This window comes from Ambystoma mexicanum, chromosome 2p, assembly GCF_040938575.1.
Source record: "Ambystoma mexicanum isolate Mex_15411 chromosome 2p, UKY_AmexF1_1, whole genome shotgun sequence".
Lineage (NCBI taxonomy): Eukaryota > Metazoa > Chordata > Amphibia > Caudata > Ambystomatidae > Ambystoma > Ambystoma mexicanum.
This window is the reverse complement of record NC_090923.1, coordinates 523,584,861-523,609,136: the sequence shown is the minus strand read 5'-3', so window position 1 is coordinate 523,609,136 and position 24,276 is coordinate 523,584,861. Positions and strand designations below refer to the sequence as shown.

The 24,276-nt window shown below is 47.6% G+C and overlaps 1 protein-coding gene across 5 annotated transcripts in view; it reads left to right on the top strand.

The window, feature by feature from the left end:
* RAF1 (Raf-1 proto-oncogene, serine/threonine kinase) overlaps positions 1-24,276 on the top strand; it is a 1,232,906-nt gene that overhangs the window by 642,764 nt on the left and 565,866 nt on the right. For all 5 annotated transcript variants that reach the window (XM_069643941.1, XM_069643943.1, XM_069643946.1 and 2 more), the window contains one exon: positions 6,866-6,950. In XM_069643941.1, the coding sequence (XP_069500042.1) occupies positions 6,866-6,950 (85 nt within the window). The remainder of the gene's footprint in view (positions 1-6,865; positions 6,951-24,276) is intronic.

The window sequence follows — 24,276 nt, the reverse complement described above, 5'->3', positions numbered from 1 at the left end:
GCAATGAACCCGTAGGCATGATGGCGCGGACAAGACCTAACACAACAGAGAACAAGAAGGAGACAGTCCAGGGAAGTCAGACTAAAGCAGAAGGGGACCTTAATCAAACAGATAAGTTATAAGCTTTCTTTTAAAAAGCTCAAGTTTGGTTTCCAGCCTGAGGTCTAATGGCAAAGAATTCCAGGCTGTCAGAGCTGCAATGGCCAAGGCTCCTTTTTCAGCTTTCATGTATTTGCTTTTCGGGATCATAAGCATTTTGATCTCCTGCGACCTTAAAGATCGAGAGGTGGTCTTTGGCAAGATAAGTTCATTCAAGTAGCGGGGCATAATACCCAAAAGACTCTTAAAGGTAATGAGTGATAGGCAATATTGGATTCTGACACCTACGTGGAGCCAGTGTAAAGCTCTTCTGGCCGGTGTAACGTGGTCATGTCTGGTTAGACCTGCAACCACTCACTGCTCCATTCTGGATAACTTCCAGTCTATTTATTTCCGTTTTGCTAATGCCAGTCAACAGACTCCAACAGTAATCCATTTTGGCTCCCAATATGGCTCTGGCCAAAGTTTCTTCATTTGCCTGGGAGATCATAGGACGAAGGTGTGCGCCACACCCGATACCACACTTCCCACATGATCTTTCATGGAGAGATGTTGGTCAAGAATGACCCCTGAAGACTTGACTTTCTTGAGGGTGTCAATTTTGACTTCCCCAAGCTGGAAGTTGCTGTATCTGGGATCTAACTTGGAGATCCGGCTGGGAGTGCCCACAATCAGAAGCTCAGTTTTAGCTATGTTTAGTGCAAGACCATTTTGCACAATCCAATTTTCAATACACGTGTAGGCATTATTTATACACTTTTCATCTTGAGTATGGTTTCCGGTCAGGGGGATGACACATTGCGTATCATCCGCAAATTTGGTAAACCAAATGTTTCATTGCACCAGCATAGAGAAGAAGGGAACAGTAAAGATGTTATAAAAACTGGGCGAAAGGCTTGCTCCCTGCGGGACTCCATATTCAATCGGAATTGTATCTGCTTCAGCTATGCCTGAGCAGACGCAACTAACCTGATTTTTAAGAAAGGAAGCTACCCACCGCGAAGATTCTGGGGAAAATGCTGCCACTTGTTCGAGCCTGGTAACCAACAGTGTGTGGTCGACCAGGTCAAATGCAGCTGAGAGGTCCAGCAGCATGAGCATGGTGGCCTCTGCCTTGTCCATGTTGGATAGGAGCCTAGATTTTAGTTCTAGTAGGGCTGTTTCGGTGCTATGCCCTGCTCTAAAACCTGATTGACGGCAATTAAGAATGGGGTGCCTTTCTATGCGTTTGGCTATTTGTATATATGCAAACCTGTCCAAGAATTTCATCAGGAAGGCAGAGTTCATGATGGGCCTGTAGTTCAGTGGGTCCTCTTTCGGCAGCCTAGATTTCTTCAATTAGAGGCGTCACCCATGAGCGTTTAGTACATCAGTAACAGTGCTCTCTGAAGGATGCATTCACAAACTGGAGAATAGCCGTTAACAGTGTGGGTTAGCATGTTTTAATGATGATAGCTGGTTGTTTTCAAGTGATTCACTACCTCAGTCAATTCCTCCAGCGTGATAGCTGAAAATGAGAATTCAGTGATCGTGGGACATCTGATGGGATCCTGGCATTCAGTGGTGCTGTTTTTCCTGTGTATTAGCCTTTTTCAGACTAATTTTGGCGTTGATGCCCTCACGTTTGGTACTCGTGGCATCATGAATGGCCTGGCACCATGCTTTATCTTTTACTACTTTATCTACCTCAAGGGTAGGTGTGAGTTCTTGCTCTTTGAGAATTTTAAAGAGCTCTCTGGTCTCTGACCTAGCTGCGGTAATCCTATCATTGAAGAAGCTCTTTTTAGCCTCCAATATGGCGGCTTTATATGCTCTGGCTGCCACTTGGTAGGGTAAAAGCAGATCCGGGGAATGGTTAATTTTCCAGCTCTAGCATTGTTTACGCATAAACACTTTCTGTTTGCGTAACATAGGTGTAAACCAAGATTTATTAGGGGGAGCTAGTTTGTGTTTTCTCAATTTCTCTGGAGCTAGCTTGTTAGTGATGTCCTCAAAGGTTCCCATAAGATTAGTAGCAAGTTCCTGAACTAAGTTAGTTTCATTAGTCAGGTGAGTGATCAGAGGGGAGATTTATTCCAAAGTGAGCAGTTTGGGATTGCGACCCTTAAATGGGGGAAGTGTTTTACTTTTATGTTTAACAGGGAAGACAGAGCGGATAACGAAATGACCAAAATAATGATCTGACCATGGGCAGGGCATGGTGGTCAGGTCTGTTATAGACACGTTGGTTGCTGCTATCCAATCGAGAGTATGTCCAAGATTGTGCGAAGGGTAGCGATTATATTGGGTGAAACCCAGCAAGTGCAAGGTGGACTCAATGTCTGCCCCTTTTGGGTCATCTTGATGGCCAAGCCAGTAGTTGAAATCACCTAGAACGATGAAACTAGAGAGTGGTTTGAGACATGTTATAAGATGGTTAGATAGCGCAGTGGGAAAGTCCTCGACGTGGGATGGAAGCCTGTATATCAATAGTAGATTGATGGTCTCTGCAGTTGATTTACCCCAAATGGTAATGTGGGATTTAAAAGTCAATGCTACTCCACCACCCCTCCCGGATGCCCTATCTGTTCTCAGCATGAAATATCCTTCTGGAACTGCTAGGTTGAGCGAAGGGCCTGCAGCACTGTGTGCCCAAGTCTCGCTAAAGGCACAGATGTTGATGTCATACTCTTCGATGTGTGCTGCTATTTCTACGGAATGTTTGATCATAGAGCGGGTATTAAGTAAGAGGCAGGATAGGTGAGGTGGCATAATGGCCCAACTGAACAGGTGTCTGCAGCTATAACCTCCTGGCCCCTGAGGTCGCCATTTTCCTCCTGCCAACCGGTACTGAGACCAGTGTTGGACACAGAGTCAGTCCGGACCGGTTGAACAGTATGCAGACCACCCCCCATGATGGACGTATTGGGCGGAGTAATGCATTGGTTTTTATGAAGTCCCTGTTGTGGTTCGCTTTTCCCCCATGTGAACAGCTGTGGTGCCCAAACTGGTAAGTAAGGTGGTGATGAGAGAACAGGTGGACACAGGGGGGATGGAGAGGGGTAGGGGGGAAAAGAGGGTGGCGCAACAACTGATCCATCCCCAAAGTTCTAACCTTTGTTTCTCGAGGGTAGTGAAGTATCGGAGCGCTCGTGACCCAGTGATTTCTGTTTTTCTGCCTCAATTGACCTGAGAACCTGGTACAAGCCCATAGTAGCTGGTACTGGAGCAGCAGCAATGCAGGAAAGTTTTGGCAGAGCTTCCAGCCTAGTCCGTCGTCTGACACAGACTTGCTTGGCTCGTGCGTGCCGGCGCCCCAAACATTTTTTTCCGGACTACATTCCTGCTGGGGATTGTAGCCTGGACTGCCTAGGAGTACGTGCAGGGGGAAAACAGCCTCTGCTTTAAATCGTACTGCTGCTAATACTGTTTAAGGCAAAGTGCTGTATTTATAAAGGCTAACATAACTCAATTGAACACAAAGTCAGAAAGGTACACAATATAAAGTTCTAGTGACTAAAGGCACTTTAAAAATATAAAATAGGCATTAATCATCATGCCAAAGATACTATCATTGATTTAAACTAACCTTTAGTACTGTCTGTTTTCTTTGCAAACCCTTCTACAACTGCTGAAAGGTCTTTGCATTTGCTGGATGTGGCGCATGACTTGGAATTCTATGTTGCACGCACAAGGGACTTTCGAAGACTTCTCAGCTTTTGTAAACTTTGGAAACGTGGGTCATGGGAAGGCCCTATCTAAAGCATCCATCTCCAGATGGCTCTACAGCTGCATCAGGAAATGAGAGAAAACCTGGCGCTCCTCAAGGAACGCCGAGCACCACGCTGACAACTAATCAACACAGCCAAGGACTCCTACTATTCGAATACCATAGCAGAAGCCGACACCACAAGCAAAGCCCTCTTCAAAGCGGTCAAGCACGCAGTCAACCTGCTACCCAACCATCCCATACCACATCGAAAAATCCACCGTCATCAACACCGTCAACAAAATCAGCACTATTCTCCAGCACATAGACATCAGATCTGCATCCACAGACCCACCTTATGTCCCAATATCTCCACAGCCTGGACATTCAAGACCCTCTCGACAGAGGACCTGGTAGAAATCCTGGCTGCCCTAAGTCATATCGTATACAGTTGACCTCCTCCCAGCATCCATCCACAAGACCCCCTCCCCACAGAAGCTCTCCTTCTCTACCTGGAGATCATCAACAGCTCCCTAACACAAGGCACCTTCCTAGCGACCCAAAAAACAGGACAAATGCTCCCTCTACTAAAGAAACCGACTCTGGATCCCAGCAACCTTGGTAACTATCGCCCCATCACCCATCTTCCCTTCCTGGGAAAGATCGAGAAAGTGGTAGCCGCACAACTGCAGCAACACATCAACACCAACAATCTCCTCCAAACCTACCAATCCGGATTCAGACCCAGATGCAGCACAGAGACAGTAACCATACAGGTGGTTGTCGAGGCCCTCAGCATCCCTGACAAAGGCCACCACTGCTTCCTGCTTCTACTCGACCTCTCGGTTGCTTTCAACACAGTAGACCACCAGGCGATAACGACACCCTAAATTGGAGTATTGGGATCAGCAACCTTGTCGTACGCTGGTTCAAGTCCTACCGCAAACAGTTTGTTCAGATGGACTCCTCAAGATGGCCAATGCTACCGTCGACTATGGAATTCCGCAGGGTTCTATCCTCTCCCCATTGATGATCTTCATTCTATACATGGTGCTGCTGGGAGCCCTCCTAACCACAGACAACATCCACATCCACCAATACGCCAACGACACACAGATATACCTCTAGAGCGACTCCATCAAGGACTTCCATAGGCTCAAAACCTGCCTCTTGCTGATCCAGTCTTGGATGTCCAGTGCATACCTGAAGCTCAACCCCTCCGAGACTGAATTACTACTTCTCACAAACAACACCGAACACCCAGACATACAGACCTGGCTATCAACCATGAACTCTGAGGGCTTCACACCCAAGCTAACCTCCTGTGCCTAGGCCCTTGGGTTCCACATCAACAAACACCTCTTCTTCAAGACACACACACTCGGACAGCTTGGTATCAGTTCTTCCTGCTGCGAAAAGTGAAGTCCTTCCTCCCTGCAGACAGCTTTAGATCCACTGTTCAAGCACTGGTTCTATCCCACCTGGATGGGGGCAATGCATTCCTCAAAAGCCTTCCATTATTCTCCCTTGTGCCCCTGAGAAGTGTCCTACACACGACAACAAGCCTCATCAAGGGTGTAGACCACATCACGCCGGCCCACATCGGCCTTCACTGGTTTGCACAAATCACCTTCAAGTCTTTTTGCATCATCTATAAGGAAGTCGCCCTCGGCATTACCCAGCTACCTCACAGAGAAACTCTGCATCTCCGGCGGACAGCGCACCACCAGAAGCAAGGGCATGTACAGACTTCAAATCCGAGGCTGCAAAAAAGGAAAGTACCAGAAAACAAGCCTTCTCTGCCTACGCCCCAAGACTATGGAACCTCCTCCCCGTCAGCATCAAACTCTTTCCCCTACATTCCTACAATTCAGAAAAGAACTCAAGCCCCACCTCTTAAAAGGAGTCTCTCCTCCACACCTAGGTCATCATGTCGCCCTTCTCCTCCCCACGACCCGTTACAGCTGCACACCGCCTCTGTAGCCTAACCCCCTGCTGTATATCTTTTCTGTTGCCACTGAAAAGCTCTCTGTTATACTTATGTAATGTTGTACACCTCTGTAAAGTGCTCCGTTATGTATCTGTATTGGTGCATACCTATGTGTACTCCAGAGCTTCTCAGTGCTAGGTCCATGCTCAACAAATACCATAACATAATAATTATGCATTGCCATCAGCTGGTCAACCGGCCGTCGCCAGGTAGACTGAGGGCCCTTTCCATCAGGGCAATCTAATCTACGACGGCGTTCCCCTCTGGTGTTCCCCTGCTGGATATCTGCAGGGCTGCTACATGGAGGTCTTCTCACACCTTCACAAGATTGTACTGTGTTGATGGGGATTCCAGGGAGGAGTCTTGTGTAGGACAAGCAGTGTTTCGCAACCCGTTTTCTTGAGGTAAGTGTGTTCCAGGGTGAAATCTTATTGCTTCTGTTGAGCCTTGCCACTCCCGTGGTTGTTTATGTACTTCTGTGTAATCGTATTCATAGCATGTGATTTCATTGTAAGACCCCATGCTGGAGAAGGAACAAGTTACCTGTAACTTTAGTTCTCCAGCATGGGTCTTACCTGGATTCACATGCGAACCCTCCCTTCTTGCCCTTTGTGGCTCTTCTTTGGTACTGCTGCAACTTTACGTGCATGACCAAATCTGAGGATGGCCACAAGGTGTGGGAGCTAAGGAGGACGAGTGTCATTGGTTGGGGCAGTATGACCCAAAGGGACAGCAATAGGCTATACAATCGACAATGCAGTTTTAGCTGAAAGCTAAAATTCTTTATTTTACAGAGGATTCCCTGCCTGATGACTGAATATTCAAATCACGTGAATCCATGTAAGAGCCATGCTGGAGATCAATAGTTACAGGTAAGTAACTTGTTCCTTACTGGTTCTGATCATTTCATGAAGTAGTATGGCTATAGCCCGAGAGTCCAAATCCATGAGGACACTTCCGATTGTTCACTAATGCTGCACGTTCCTTTTAGCCTTCTACTGTAATGACTATCTAAAGCAGGCTATGAAATTTGGAGATGAACTTTGGATAAAGGATATTTTATGCAATTGTTTATTATGTGTTTGTAGGAGACGTTGCTGTGAAGATTCTAAAAGTCACAGATCCAACCCCTGAACAGTTTCAGGCCTTCAGAAATGAAGTGGCTGTGCTCAGGTAAGCAGATGCTCGTGTGCTGGCATTTCATGTTTCTACTACTGGATAGTGAAGTAATGATCCTATTATGCTGTATTCTAAATGAATTAGTGTGATACACCTACTGCTAAAGTGCATAATTCGAACAAATCAGTGTTTTCCAAGGAAAACAAAGTGTTTACTTGGCAATACATGCACAGTCGAATTGGCACAGGTAGGGTCAGGAGATACATGCATAGGAATGATTTGTAGAAATTTCATACTGTTGGGTACAGACCCCAAGAAAAAAAAATAAACTGTTACTAACAAGGAAGCAAAGCAGTATTTGGTTGATCAAAAGTTGAATTTGACCCAACCAAGGCACCCCTGTTAGCTGCATTAAGTCCAACTTCTGAAAAAGAATCCCAAACAGGATTCCAGTTGACATGACATTATTTAGCCAGACATTCATGTTCTGGGTATCTGCTGCATGCTGCCTCCAATTTAAAAGGCCTTTTACCTTGGATTGCATCTGGTGCATAATTAGTGTCTGTGAGCATCGTAGGATAGACACACTTCATCCGACAAGAATGAATAGCTAGACCCACTTTGACGTTGCACAGTATTTTCTTCACCACTGCATAATTCCTTATGAAGCGCGTGCCTACAATTTCTGCCATAAAAAATGTTGCTCCAAGAACAGGCAGCTGTCGTCATCCTGTTCCTCAAATAGGGCTGAGGTGTCAAGCAAATGTTGTTCATATACTATGTCTGTGATTTCAAAGGACTGTGCTGCGAGCACCGCAATACATATTTGTTGACAATGCCTGGTTAATGTATTCAAGCAGTATGAACAAAGTTTGAGGAAGAGCAGTTGTTACACTTTAGAAAAATCTGTGGTCGCCTGCTTTGAACACATTTTATATAAAACATTGAAGTAAACCTGAAGCACCTTGAAAAATGGGACCGTATGTAAATTAGCCCCCGTAAGAAACCCTCAAATGTGGCGAGGAGACACTCTGCAGCAACTTTATTTTACAAAGTAACAAAAATTGATTGATGCCTGGAAGACTGATGTTGTGAGGATACTTCATATCTGAAAGGAAATACGGTGCCACTTTGCTTCATTGCATTGCAAGCTGACAAAGCTGAAAGTGACATGTCTTCCTATATTCGTCTGTGGTGCCGTCTGTTTCCGCCTTCGTCTCTTTCTCTCTATTTTTCCCCTCTCCATTGCCACCCCACCACCCCCTTTCTCCTCCTCATAATGGAACTGAGCATGTTGCATGGCACCGTCTTGTACATGCCTCTTACATTTGGCATCGCTCGAGGACGTTACCTCTCCCAATCGTGAGTCCTTTTCACTAAATTGGTAGGACGCAAGCTTCGGGTAGCAGCCGTGATTCGCTGTTAAAAATGTTTTCTTTTACAGCCCGCCCGTATCTATGATCTTGGGGCTGTAGGTTGAGCAGGACCGGCTCAAGGAATTTTCATCTCGGTGGGCAAGGTTTGTGATCAGGGGGGTCCAATTTCTACTGGGTGAGAGTGTATGAGTACCCTAAACAAAGTCCTGGCATTAATCCAGATTTCCCAGATCCGTGATCCAGAAAAATCCCTTTCCAGATCCGGAAAATACATTTGCTCAGCTGTATAAAAAAACAGTATTGAGCAAAAGAGAACCAAGGAAAATAATGTTGCATCATCAATCTACCTCTCTTTACTTGCCATCTGCTCCTCCTGTTTCTATTATAACCACTTCACTTTCACCTTTCACCCCCTAGTAACCTTCAATCAGGTCCGGTCCCCCTGACCACCATTCCCATTTAACTCCAATCCCACCAACACCAAAAATCAACAACCATGTCTTTCTTGTCCTGGTTGGGGAGAATCGAGGTTGATGCTTCGTCGTCCTCTGCGAGGGCTGAGCAGCGAGGCCCCCAGTCATTGTTCCATCTCAGATGGTGGGCGCTCAACAATGCCACCCTGAATACTGTGGCTACTCCCAGCAGCTACTCCAGAATACCGAAGCAAGGAATATGAGATTTTGTTTCCTACAAAATGACAATTCGAGGGACAAAATTCTATTTCTTTTGTTGCATTTTTGCAGAACATTTTAATTGAGTTGAGTGCACAAGGGAATGCTAGCATGCAGGAGAGAGCTATGGTGGGATTAGGAGGCAGACAGTGCCGGTAGAGTGGTTTCTGGCTTCCCGTTATCACTCCCGGTGGGGCTTGGCAGGGAGGAGGGGCCCTTGCTCCCCTTCATGCCCCTGTACATCATTATCTGGTATATATTGTTTATAAACTGGTTATGATATGCAATTATCCATGATGGCTTTGTGTTTAATGTGTTTGTTCAATAACGTGGACTGATATTTTCAAAGAAAGGCGTGTGTGTGTACATGGAAGGCCCTGAAATATGCACTGCCCATCTATTAAACCATGATTGAGGCTATTTTTTTAAATAGCTTATACTGTGAATTAAATCACTTCTATAGGAACCTGATTTTTGCATGCAATGGACAGTGTGATTAAATGATTTGTCCAGGATAACACGCTTTGGTTAAGTGGTAAAGCCAGAATTCGAGGGTAGCTTGAAATTTAGATACTTGACCACACATCTTCCAAGCTCAAGTTGGGAAAAATGTTTTGAAGTTTGGTTTTGAATACCGAAAATAATGCTCAATTGTAAACAATTACTTTAAAAAGTCAGATGATAAACCAACCTGAAAATGTATACATCATTGTAGAAACGGGTCGATGAAAAAGGGTAAAGGAGTCAATTGGCTTTGAATCCTAAATTGCGCGGAGGGGACCACTCATATTTAAAATTATTTGCAAAAGGGCCCCTCCATGTAATTTGAATTTATTCTGCAAAGTACTGGTAACGTAAAGCATAAAACACTGGTAAATATCCCTTCTGGTCTTCACTTTTCTAACGAGTCTGAACAATTGTAAATCCCTCCCACAATTAACGATTGTGGGTGCCCTCCATAATGGTTTCTTTTTTAATCTGCCTGCTTTTACTAGGGTGAGTCAGGCGGATTCCATAGGAATGAATCCATTGGTGTTCTATCAACATAAAAATGCATGCTGGTGGAAAACCAATCGGATTTGGCAGGGGGGGCATGTAAAAACAGGCAAACATGTTAAGTCTCATCTGCTCTCTAACTTCGCCTGCCAAATTATACAAAATCCACAGTGCAAAAAAAGTGGCGATTATACTTTTATTGCCACTTTTTCCACACTGCTTGACTTGGAAAATGACCCCATATGATTGTAGCTTTATTTTCTTCATGAATGAAGCATGAATGAAGCCTGCACGCTCCAGAACAGAAAATAGTGAGTACTTTAAAAAAAAAAAAAGTCATAAGAGACTTAGTGAAACGTGATGCATGACAAGGTCATTGTTTCAGACAACTTGTTCTGCATCTCCTTAATTTCTAATCACCCAACAATCACAGCTTAAATAATTTAAGGGAAAAAGTGTCACAGCAATGGTCACTGCCATTTCCCTTTTTGCATCTCTAATCACTTCCTGTTGTAAATAATCTGCTTCTTTGACACATTACAGATTAGGACCTTACTGGGGAGGGCCTGTGCAGCCCTGGCTGTTTGTGTTTAAGGGGAAAGAGGCAGAGCGGGGGGGGGTGTGTGGGGGGGACTTTTTCATGGGCATTTGTCCCTTGTTAAATTCACCTTTGATTGCATTCTTTAGAAAATATTTAACTACTGTATTTTAGTTTTAAAAGGTGAATCTCTTTCGCGCCTTGAAACACTTGTGTATAGACACGTAATAAATGCCATATCATATATCATACTGTGCCCGTAACGTTAAAGGAGAGGCTCTTCTCTTGTGTTATTTTGCAGGTATTCAGGATAATCTTCAGAGAGGGAAATGTTTATGGGGGGTGGGCAATCCTCCCAACCCGCTCCCCTCCCAATAACTGGTGGGGTCCCACAGCAAACCATTTCCATTTCAGACACTGCCTAAACACCCAGCAGCCAGGATTTACACCAAACTTTCCAAACAAGACCCACAATATCCATGACGTATTCTGTTTGCATGCACACTCTGGTAAATAACTCAAACAGTATGAGGTTATCAAGTCAGTACTTATCAGTTTGAATCATTGAAAGATCTGGCAATTCAGGCTAGGCTTCCACACAGACAAAGATACCTTCTATTTAGGTTGGAACCCCACTGGTAAGTTCTCATGAGAAGATTTGAAACTAGTCCATACTTGCCATCCTAGCCTTGTCATTTTCAGGTAGGGCCTTTTTGAACCAACTCAGTGAGGTGCAGTTTAAATCCCTAGGCATAGCAAACAAAGCATCCACATCTGCGCAGATGCACTTTCACATAGGGAGACAAACTGAAACCAACATGAATTGGCAAAGCCAACAGTTTCAGCATTTGGTTAGGCATGGATAGGCACTGCCACAAAAGTATCACCTGGCCATAAACTGGGAACAGCAGGGGAACTGTGCGAGTACCAGGACATATGATGGCATTGCCTTGAAAATATCTGTCTAATATCTATACACCTGACAAAACTGCTTGATTTGCGATTTGTTTTGGGCAGAACTCCTGTGCAAGGAATAGAGGCATTGACACACATATTGCTTATAAAATCAACTGGCTGAAGAAACACATCAAGAGATTTGTATCACACCAGTAGCTCATTTACAGAGGCAATTAAGTAATTAAACACTCAAAAGAATGCATAAATATTACACTGCTAGGTCCTATACATTGCTAGGTCCTATACATTGCAAAGATTGGTGTTACTTCGTGATTGAGTTTGCTCAATGAGTTCCCAGAGGGTACGTTTTGGTGGCGAGGGACAGGTATTTGGTAGTAATGCCATAGAAATTCACATAGAAAAGTCTAGTCATTTTGTGGCTAAATGACCAAACAAGCCAGTAGGTTGTGTGTTTCTCCTCACATCATGTCTCAATCCTATCTGTGTTCCACTGCAAAAGTTCTGGCTTACACCTAGTAGGACACCTAGTAGGCAAAACTAAAAAAGGATGGATGTAAGTTTCGAATCAATAATAACTACTGACATTGCTCTGGTCAGCCTTCCATACTACTATCTGCAAATCAGCATTAGCCTTGCCAATATTGTGGGGAGCCGTGCCCAAACTGCTAGACCATCAGACCACAAGACCTAAACATGCCTATGGTTGCTTGTGTTCCAGTGCAGAGGGTACAAGGTTTAGCAATTGAGACTGAATTGCACTTTTTGGATTGCCCCCTTCTGTAATGGCACAGACATACTAAAGAAGTATGGCATGTAATGTTGTGCAGAGGAATGATAGTGGTAATGTTTCATTGAAATCCTTGCGTCTATCACTTTTTGATTTTACTACTCCCCCCTTCAGAATTACATTTTTGTTACTACCAACCTTATTTTTTCACTTCTACTAAAGATGTTAATGCAGCAGAATATATATTTTCAATGTAATTTGTAAGGGCCCTGTGATGAATCTTTGAATAACGTCAATTCTCCACATGGGGGAGCCCTTCCCTGTAAGGCTAGGGTGGTGTGGCCACTAACCAATCTTCCCCCTAGATGTGGTAACCTGAGGGAGGGCCTTCCAGGGGAGGGCCCCGCTCTTGGGGATGCGGACATATATTCTGGGCCACAACCACCTTATTCCTTTAATAGCACCATCATCCAACATACCAGTACACCACCAGATATGCCTTACTGTGCTCAGATGCTATATTGTAACCTGTTAAGGTCCAGTAGTGCTAAGATAGCCCCGAGGAGGCATAGAGACTGCCTCAGTAAAACAGACAAAAGACTCTTGTAATTCTCCAATAATGTAAACTCCTATAAAAATGTAAGAAGGATTTACCTTGTTGTCAAACCCAGCCGAGAGATGCAACAGGTGCAGAAACCAGCGGGAGTTTCAAACACTGTTGGCAGACCAGAGTCTGCTGTGGAAACCGGAGAGAGAAGTCCAGTGCATTGGAGAGAAGATCCCCAGTCCAAGGAAGTCCCTGTGGCATGTCAAAATCCCTCAGAAGGTAATAGGAGATCCGAGAAACCTGGAAAGGTCATGGGGTGGAAGATAGATGGGTCAGGGACCCTAACACTTGTATACGCAGCATCCGAGGAAGGCTTCCTCATCACAGTGGTGACAATAAGCCCATTGGCCACTAGAGACAGGTCAAATACCCCAACTAGTATAAAACCAAGCATCTGAGGAGAGCTTGCTTGTTGCATTGGCAACAATAAACCCACTGACCACCAGAAATGGGTTGCGGACTCTAATCAGTACAAACCAAGCAGCCAAGGAGAGTTCCATCATCGCAGTGGCCACTGACCACCAGAGACAGTTCAGGGACCCCAACTATTGGAAACCAAGCATCCGGCGAGAACTTCCTTGTGGCAGTAATAAGCCCACTGACCCCCAGAGAAGGATCTGGGACCCCAACAAAAGTGAACTTGAGCAAGCAAGGAGAACCTCCTCATCACAGTGGTGACACTAAGCTCACTGATCAACAAAGAAGGATTTGGGCTAACACCAAAACAGAGTGGCAAAGTGTACATCAAGCTGAACATTGTGAGAACACACTTTCTGACTCCAGGAGAAGGGAGGCATTCGCCTTGGGAAGGGGCTAAAGCTCTCGGGACAAACTCTAAAGATGCCAGGGAGTCATTCCCCCTGACCTTGTTTGTGCCAAGAAATACAGGAGAAGGAGGTAAATCTCCTAGTCCCGAACTGGGAGTTTTTCTAGAGATGCCAGGGGAAGGGAGTCATTCCCCCTGGCTTTATTGGAAACTCTATTGACCTATACTAAGAGAAGGGAACCATTCTCCTGGAAATGGAAATTATATAAACGCTGTGTGAAACCCTCAAACCAGGGGAAGGGAATCCTTTTCCCTGGCATTCTTGTTGTAAGAGAACATTCTTTTAAAACGCTATCCAAGCATCAGGAGAAGGAAGACATTTAGCTGGAGAAGAAACTTTGTCAGGTTATCCTTTAGTTTTACTGTGAGGGATAGAATTAGGCTGTGACACGGTGGAGTTTGATATGACGGACCATTCTGATGCACCCTTTAGTATTAGCTTTGATGCAGGGAAACCCCTCTTAGAAGATGGGGGTAGTGAAGGCCTTTTTATGCACAAATAACCACTACCATGCCACCTTTGTGTCAGCTTCCTTCTTCCACACCCGTACAGCCCCCAGTCAATTGATGCAGCTTCTGCAAATATGTGTGCAAACAACATCATGTGTCATTTATTGTTTGATATAGGTAAGCATTTTATTAAGAATGGGGTGAAAAAACACCATATTCCCACAAAAAATAAACATACTTTAAATTACAGAAAGCAACTTTGGTATTTAAGGTTTGAGAAAATAGTTGTAGGCCTGCTTAAGTAAGTGTGCTTCTCACTTAAAGGTGTGAATGGCCCTTCATCTCTCTGGGCATTTGTGCTTTCATGACTGTGGGGCATAGATAATTGTCCATGGCAAGCAAACAAATCCTGGCTCTGCCTACTGCAGTGCAGCTCATCAGAATTCTAATCTCTCTGGTATCCAGTAATAAAGTCGCAGAGATTATCCTGCGGTAGAAAATGCAGATTTTTTTTTAAAAAGCACTTATTTCACATATATATGTGGGGTGCGTAATGGTAAGTATTTGTTATGGGGAATGTTTGGGGGGTGGGGGTCCAGAGAGTCTCCCCCGCATATATATGTGAAAAAAGTAAAAAGAAAATGAAAATAATTCAGCATTTTTTACTGCGGGATTTATTGTGGCGACTTTATCACATGGAACCATCACTCTGAAGTTCCTGCTCTACATTTAGTGCAAAATGACCCCCCCCACACCACAATGTCCCCACTCCCTCGGGTCCCACATTCAAGGCCTCCTTTCTAGGGGGGGGAATGGATTGGTCCTGGGGGGGGGCCTGGCCCCTCTGGCCCCCCTGCTAGAGCCGGGCCTGAGGTTTCGGTGTTTCACTTATTGTCGCTGGTCTTTTTCCTGCCCTGATGTGCATTCCTGTTTGTAGTATCCCGGGCATGCTGGACTATGCCCAGGTCCTCTTTTCTGCAGTGCCTCATCATTTCCGTCCCTCCCATTTCTGCTTTGCAGATGGACGTCATCTTTCAGCACAGCTTACTAGTCCTTGGTGAATATGAAAAAAGGGAAGCACATTCCTTTTCTTTAAGGTGCCCCGGTCTGTTGAAAGGTTTCCTCCATTTCCACTGGTTGGCAGACATTCTTTTTGATCCTTCCTGCAAGACAGTTATTAGAGTGGTTTTCTCAGAGGCTCCCCAAGAACCCTACACCTGTACTGCCACCAAGGGGCAGACGTAATCTAAAATTGTGACTTGTTCCAAGTCCATCTGAAGGCCCCTGTGGGCCTTTAGATAAACTGTTTCTGCCTAGACGTAGGCAATCTATCTATTCAGGCCCACTCTGCTCCTCTGACATTTTTCAATAACTGACCTTTGTACCAGACTTCCTTTTGCTCTGTAGCACTCCCTACTATCGGGTAATGGTCACTGCGCCATTGCACGACAGAGTGAATCCCAGTATGACGTTATTGCAAGAGCAGACCCTAGGATTCATAAACTCTTTTGAGCCTGCATTAGCCTTAAGATGGGCACATATCGAACTTAATACTCTTACGTCCTGTCCCCTTTCCTCCATACTGCATGGGGCGTTCCTTCCAAGGGATGGGCGACGGAACCTTTTTCACCAGAGAAAACTTTCTTCCCCTTTAAATTTAGAGGCACGCGGGGGTGTGGCCCAGGGAGCATGCGCTGCCCTGACCTCCGGCGCAACACCCCAGTCCCCTTTTCCACGTCGACGGGAACGGCCGAATTCACCAGCACTCCTGGGTTTGGCGTTGGCCATGTAATTCCATGCGCAGATACTACTTCTTTGTCTTATTTTTTTGTCTTTTTATCATTCCGGAACTCGGTCCTCAGGCATCACACTCCTCCCCGGCGCATGACGACTTCCACAGGGTGCAGCAAGTGTCCATCCTGCAACGGGCTCTTCCCAACTTCAGACCCCCACGCCCTCTGCCTAGGCTGCCTTGGCCCAGACCACAGTTGGCAAGCTTGTGCAGCATGTGGCTCGCTGTCATCGAAATCGCTGAAGAACAGACTAGCCAGGTGGAGGGAGTTCTTCCAGAGCACCTCAAGAACTTTGTGAAACACTGAGCCAGGCCGAAGGTAGGGCCGCCATTTTCCATCGCACCCCGCAAAGGAGACTCCTTCCCAAGGACTCTCCTGCGCGGGAGGGACTGTTCAGGTCCTTGTACCAGCACGTGCACTGAGACTGCTGCAGCTACCGGCCTTCGGGCCAAGGGATCATTGGATCCTCCCGGTGGCATTGATGAGGGACAGGAAGGTTCTGGTACCAGATCTTCATCCGGGGGGCTCCGCCCTTGTACCGGCAATATGGCAGAGGGGCTACGCCCTAGTACCGGCAATACGTCTGAGGGGACGCCTAAACGCAGTTCTGCCGACCCCCGGGTCGAGGGTGTCACACCTACCTGGTCTAGGCCCAAGGAGCAGGTTGGGCCTCGTGATCCAAATCGCAAGAGTCCTTCCAGGAGGCTGGGTCCAGCGAGCTGAGCAACACGTTGCAGGCACGTGGCATCAGCTTGACAAAATGGCCGCAGCGCCAGACCGAGGCACCCGTCCGACGCCATTCCAGGAGTTCAGTGAAGAAAGAGTGTCGAAATGGGACTGGGTGCAAGCAGGTACGTGGCCTACAGCCTGTCCTTCTTACGTGCAGGGCAGCTTCCCACTGCGTCCATACGGCAGGGTACGCAGCAGCTCCCAGCTACCCCATCCCCCTACCATCTCTCGGGCCAGTGAGGAGGGGTTCTTCGAGAGTTTCCTAGGGCTCATGAAGTAACCTCGGATGGGGGTTATCCTCAAGGATGCCATTACGGAGGTCTTCCCTATGATGCTAGCGGCACTACAAGCGCCTCCACCAGCGCCCCCCCGGTCCTGGCGCAGCCACTGCCCATGGCCCCCCAGTGGATTCCTCAAGCGGCTCCGTACCAGCCTCCACCTCCTCCACAGGATACAGATGAGGAGTAGTATCCGGACACGCCATCCTCGGCTAGGGCCTTCCACGAATGTCTTGCAGTGCTGGCGGAGTACCTTGGCCTACCCCAACCCGAGGTTAAGCAGGCGGCATAGGGGGTTCTGGCTGAAGGCCTCACGCAACGCCCCTCTGCCAAAAACGGGGATTCCACTGCAAGTCGATGTAGTCTCCCTGGCCAAGAAGGGTTGGCTCAAGCCCCACTCGGTCCAGCCGGTCAATCGACGCCTGGGCAACACGTACAGGCAGATGGAGGGGGATACACTCTTGCTGTCGGCCCATCTTCAGCCATACTCCTCGGTGATCGCTACGGCATCACTATACTCCAAGCCTCAGTTGTCCTCAGCCGCCTCCTCTGCAGTGCTGCTAGGCAAGGACAAGATCATGGAGGCGTACAGCAAGAAACTCTATTCCAATGCGTCCTTTCATTTTTGTCAGGCCAACACCAACGCCATGCTGGTGGTCGCTAACCAAAGGTTATGTTGGGAAATCGCGGGCTTCCTCCCGGAACTCCATGCGCAGAGCCAATCATGTTTTAAGACGGGACAGGCTGAGGCCAAGCTAGTGGTGCAGGACCTCATGGAATCCACTGTGTCCCATATTGACACCTCTGGCCGTGCCATCTGTATCGTCATGGACATGGGAAGGACAGCCTGGCTCCGGGCAACGAAATTCAACCCGGATGTCTAGGAACACATATTAGATCTACCGTTCGAGGAGTGGGGGGGGAATCTCTTCTACTTCACCACGGACGAAGAGCTGGACAAGAAGAAAAACAGCACTGGCCAAGTCTTTATCCATCTTGATAAAGACCACGCCCAAGTCGTACACCCAGTCACAGCAGCGCTCCAACAGGGCAGCGCTCCAACAGGGGGTGTACGTATGGAGGGTTCCACAGTCCCCAGGAAAGGAGATCCAGGCAGCCAGACTACTCGTCTCAGAACCAGCGCAAGAAAATAAAATGGGGGGACTAAGGGCTTTTTCCAGCCCCCCCTCGTCCGCGACAGCCTCCGAGGGAAAGAAGGCATGACATGCCCCTTCGGATTCAGGGGTCTCCATTGGGGGGGGCAGGCTTGCTCTCCATGCACATTTCTGGCGCCAGAATTTCGCAGACCCCTGTATCCTCTCAGTAGTATCCACAGGGTACTGCCTCCCTATCCCAGCCTCTCCTCCCTCCATCCCCCCCTCCAATCCCACAGATTGGGACAGCAACTCTTTTAGCAGAGATTCGGTCGCTCATAGAGAGTCAGGCAGTGGAGGAAGTCCCAGCCTCCCAGCAAGGCTTGGGCTTTTACTCCAGGATTTTCGACATTCGGAAGAAGAGCCTCAGTTGTTCTGGACCTTTCTACCCTCAAGCTCTCCTTACCCCTACATAAATTCAAGATGGTTACGCCAGCTTTTATAGCGGGGACATTGTGCAAGGGAGACTGGATGTGCTCCGTGGATCTGAAGGACGTGTACCTACACGTCCCGATTTGGCAGCCCCATCGTTCTTTCCTACTGTTCAGGATCATGGGCTATCATTTTCAGTACAAGGTCCTTCCTTTTTGCCTCAGCTCGGCCCCAAGGCTCTTTACTAGGCTAATGAATACAGTGGCTGCCCTCCTGAGAGCGCAGGGCCTCCATCTACCCATACCTCGACGACTGGTTTGTCAGGGCTAAATATCCGGAAGCGGTTCACCACTCTTCCCATGCCCTTTTGAACACACTGCACGATCTGGGCTTCTCGCTCAATCTCAAGAAGTCGCAGCTGCACCCCACGCAGACTTTGACATTCTTGGGCCTCATCTGGGACGCATGCTCCGAGAAAGTATTTTCTTTCGGAAGACAAGATCTCAGCCATCAAGAGGGCCACCGCCCACTTTATCGGCAGGGAGGGACCTCGGCATGGTGGTACCAGCATCTCTTGGGTCTCTTGGCAAAGGTCCTTTTAGCCATTCCACACATGAGATTGAGGATGAGGGTATCCAGCTGCACTTCACGGCCTCATGGAACCTGGATCGGGGCTCCCAATCCAAGATGATCAACGTTCCTCCATCTGTCCACCGGGACCTAACGTGGTCCAAGGACTGCAAACTACGGACGGCAAGCCCTTTCGGCCACCCTCTCCGCAGTCCACCATCACCACAGACTCCTCGCTCGAGGGCTGGGGAGCCACCTTGGACTGTCTCTCGGTCTACGGCACCTGGACTCGACAGGAGCAGGAATACCACATCAATTGGTTAGAGCTGAACGCCATCTGGCTAGCGCTCAGAGCATTCCTACCACTTCTCAGGGAAAAAGTTGTCCTCATCCAGACAGACAACTCGACCAGCATGTACTACGTCAACAAGCAGGGAGGCACCAGATATCCTCCTCTGTGCAGACTGGCAGTCAGCATGTGGGAGTGGGCCCCTGGAAAACATCTACCTCACGGCAGTCCACCTCCCGGGGGAAGCCAGCCTGGATGCGGACAGGCACAAACCGTTTCAGCCAATGGCGTCCGCGGACATCAGGCTGGTCACCATCAAGACGGCCTTGCTAGCCGGCCTTGCCTTGGCACGCGGAGTCATCGAAATACAGGAGCGGGGTCACAGGGACAAGGTAGTACTGCGGACACACCCACCATTTCTGCCCAAGGTGCCGTCTGCTTTCCACTTGAACGAGGAAATAGTCCTCCCTGCATTCTTTCCCGATCCCAAGGACGAAGCACAGAGGGTGCTGCACTGCCTGGATGTCGGGCGTGCCCTGAAATTTTACTTGGACAGGACCAAGGGCTTCTGCAAATTGGATAACCTGTTTGTCACTTTCCGAGGCTCAAGACCAGGCTCAGGCCTCCATATGTCGCTGAATGGTCTTGGCCATCAAGGACCAAGCACAAGCCGCTTTCGGCCAAAATGCACGCCTATGCTGTCGGGGCCGAAGCAAGGGCCATCGCATTCCAGCGCCATGTCCCTTGACAAGTCATAAGCAGAGCAGCCACTTGGGCCACTCCCTCGGCTTTCTGCAAGCATTACTGTTTGGATGCCGGCTCTACATCTGATGCAGCTTTCGGACAGGTGGTTCTCAAGAACCTATTTTCTTAGTAAGGGTCTCCCCTCCACCCTGGGGCTACATTCAGTTGTAATCGGCCATGCAGTATGGAGGAAAGGGGATAGGATGTACGAGTAATAAGTTACTCACCGTAGTGACTCTTAGTTCCCTTTCCTCCATACTTCCCACCAACCTCCCCCTAATTATACTGGTGTCATTAGGCAAAGTTAAATCTATTGTCGACGCGTCAATAGGGACCAAGGTATGGCGCCGGAGGGCTGAGTCAGGGCAGCGCATGCTCCCTGGGCCGCACTCCTGCGCGCCTCTAAATTTAAAGGGGAAGTAGCTTTTTTCTGGTGAAAAGGTTCTGTCTCCTGTCCCTTGGAAGGGACGCCCTATGCAGTAAGGAGGAAAGGGGAATAAGGACTAATAGTACGTTAGTCACTACAGTGAGTAACTTATAATTTCTGACCCCATTCTGAGAATTGGCGTTTTCTCCCTAGACTTTATATGTGTATTTCAGGAACTTTCAAAGAGGATTCTGGATTCTAGGTGGTTTGGACTCCTTGCCCAAGCCCACAATTCAGGCTGGATTGCTCATACCCTTTGCAGAGTCGATCTGGGTTTTCAATGATGCCACATTCAATGCTGTATTGTCTGCCAGACCCATAGCTAGCACTACCTAGATCAATGCTTCAGATTTCTAGGCATGCACTCCCTCCACGTCCAATTCCTTCAAGAGGTTAGAAAGCTGCACATGGGATAGGAGGAAGGTCCTTGTGACAGTCACATTGTATACGCTTCTGTGTATTTGATGCCCCCTACAGGCCAGGGATTCACACAAGATTCCTAAAGCACTAGCCAAAATAGTTACACAAAGGATCACCCAGAGGCTCTCCTTACTTCCAGACTCTTATCTGAGAGGAGCAGTCCTTCCCTTATTACAATCTATTAAAATCTCTGCGGCTCTTATATGAATCTCATGTGAAACCCTACCCTGATTCAGGAGAACAGCCACCACCCAGAGAACTTGATCAACTCCATCTCTGAGAGAAAAACACTGCCCTGTAGTGCTGCGTCAACAATCATGCACTTCTGCCGACTCTAAGATGGCAAAGCATGGTTTTAAACCATGTTTTAGCTGATAATTACATTTTTTTTAAATGAAACAGGTGGCAGACACTATTGCCTACGGCTAAGAACCATCTTTAGGTAAACAGATGGCTTTAGCAGGGTCAATCATAAGCAAGCCAGGGAAAACATCTAGCAGGGGGACCATCAATGGACAGAGGTTACTGGGGGGGAGCTACGACAATCTCTGGGATGAGCCAATGACCAAATGGGAACAACAAGCCTGCTTGGTGAGATTACATTTTTTGTAACTTTAAAAACAACTTTTTATTGTCTTCTAATTTGTAACTCGGTGCCAAGAAGCCAATTTGGGGGCGGTGTGTTGTCCAGTGTGCTAAAAAAAATAGGATATAGTGGAATGAAATGGTTGAGGCTGCAGAGTGTCCTGATTTGATAGCAAGAAATCATGCTTCATGACCGGTTTTCACCCAACTCAATCTGTTTGACTAATAGTCTTAGCTTTATACTGTTTCCGGTAATCTCTTGATACAGTTACTTGTTCCGTTTCATAGTGTTATGGTCTCCCCTACGAAGAGGAACTTCATAAAGGATATCATTTAGAATCTCGCGCCTGAGCCACCACTTCCCTGCCCTCTTCTGACCAATAAGCCTGGATAGCGCCAGTGAGTAAGCATCTACCAACAAGTCAGTCTCCTAAGGTTCTGGCTCAGGAGTATAGATTATTTTTCAGAGCAACCAACATACCTGACCAGGGACGAGTTGGTTGAAGAGGAGGAGGAACTCTCCAAATCCTTTTACTAGAAAGTTTGGGCATTACTTGTAAAGTGCAGCGTAAGTGCAGTTGATGATGGGTTACTTATAACTTGCTTAATACCCAGAGGTTTCTAAGCGTGGACCTGGGGATCGAATCTGTGTTGCTCCATGTTGCCTTGCTTCCAAGGCGAGCCCGTTGCCCCTGAGCTATCGTCCCGAGATCAGTTGTGCTGCATGACCCCAAGTGAGAAACTGCTGGTTGCGTTGCTTTTCTGCCTCTTGCCTCACCTGACTGACAGATGGGCCAGATAACATCATTGGGGTCTTCCATCTCACTTGCTTAACGTTTTAGTATATTTGCATCCTGTCCACCCCTGCCTCTCCTCTCCCCGGTGTCTGTGCTTGCTGACCCTCCATCAGCCACCCGCCACCCTCCTTCTCGTCCTTTCCTCTTTTCTCACCCGATGAGGATGCTAAACAAGTCCGATCTATGAAAGCCTTGTCAAAACAGGTTCATCCCTGTTCCTCTCCACATTGACACACTCGCTCTGGCCCTTGCAAATTTTTGCAACCACTCCTTTGCCTCGGAATCCTTCCCCTCCCATCTGAAGCACGCCCTTGTGCATCTTCTTCTCAAGAAACCCACAACTGGTCCTTCTAGTCTGGCTAACTATCGCCCATTTCCATTACTCCCTTTCTTGGCAAACTCCTGGAAAAGTTTGCCATTTCTCAGCTTAACCTTCATTCCAATTCTGTTGGCTGTCTCCATGACCAGAGCTACCAGAAGCACGGAAACTGCTCTCCTGATCATCCCTAAAGATCTACTCTCCAACCGTGACTCTAACATTCCCTCTGTCCTCATCGATCTCTCTTCTGTCTTCGACACTGTCAACCATACCATCCTGCTCAACCGTCTCTGTGATAACCTGGGTATCACTGATCAGGCGCTGCGCTGGCTGACATCTTTCCTCTCTGATCGACCCTCCCTGGTCAAATTTGGGTCCTTCCTATCATCTATCTTCCTCTCTACCTGTGGTGTTCCTCAGGGATCTAACCTCTCGCCCTGGCTTTTCAACCAATACCTGGCAACTCTCGCCCACTGCATTGCCATTTTCTGCTCAAATTTCCAGTGCTACGCTGACGACACTCTACTCATTTTCAGGCTGCTCTCGGCCACCTCCTCTCCCTCTGAATGCCAGCAGGACGGAGAGCCTCATCGGCACACCTTCACCATCCTTTCCCCTCACTGTCTGGCCGGCCTCCCTTGGCCCTCCTCCTACCCCCACCTGTGAGGCTAAGAACTTCGGGGTCATCTTTGACTCCACACTTTCCTTCTCCGCCCACATCTCTGTCTCTAAAAAGTCAAACTTCCTCCTCAGAGGTACTCTGCCTTTCCTCTCCTTCCCCAGAAGCTCATGGTCTCCCAAGCTCTGGTTCTCTCTAGGTTGGACTATTGTAACAGCCTCTTTCTAAATCTACCTGCCTCTACTCCCCGCCCTCTGCAACTAATCCAGAACATGACTGCAAGACTTGTCCTTGGCCTCAAGCTCTGGGATCGTACCTCTCCAGCTTTGAAATCTCTCCATTGTCTCCCAGTGGATGCAAGGATTAAATTCAAAACCATCTGCGTTGGCCACAAGGCTTTCTGGGGCCTGGGTCCAAAATACCTTAAGCTATCCCTCCGCTAATACCCCCCTTCTCGAGCCCTTTGGTCCTATACCTCTAACTGCCTCAGGGACAGCCGTTTTTCAAAGAAACGAGCTGGGGGTAGATCTGTCTTGGGCTGGGGCCTCCCTCTGGAACAGCCTCCCTGCCACTCTAAAACTTGAGGAGAACAATCTCTGGTTCCAGAAGCACCTCAAGACCTTCCTCTTTGCTTCTGCCTTCGCTCCCCCTCTCCCATGCTGATCTGCTCTCTCTTGGCACTGTGCACCTGGCCAGCCTCTGTCCTGCGGGCCCAGGTACCTGCTCACCCTGCCACCCTCCCGCACTTCCTCCGGGCCACCCCTTGCACTGGGGTCTGTATCTGTACCCATACAGCCCCCCCCCCCCCTTTTCTTCCTGCACTTATCAGACCTACCCTGTCTGCTGCCTTAAGCACTTGCCATTTGCTGGCTGCACTACAACTGTTTGTTGCCTTTATTATTTATTTATTATTAATCTGTGTCTCCTTTGCTCTGCACTTTCCACTCTTCCCCCTTCCATGTACTTTTCCCCTCCCCCTCTCCCATGCACTTGCACATTCTCAATCTCACTTAAACTAAGATCATTATTTTGTTCTCCCCTGTTCCCCTCCCTTGCCTTGTCGCACTCTGAAACACTTGTGTACGAGCGCAATAGAAATAAAATAACAATACTACAACCAAAATAAGTTAAAACTGCAAGGGCACTTTACAATGGAGATCAACACTCACAGAGGT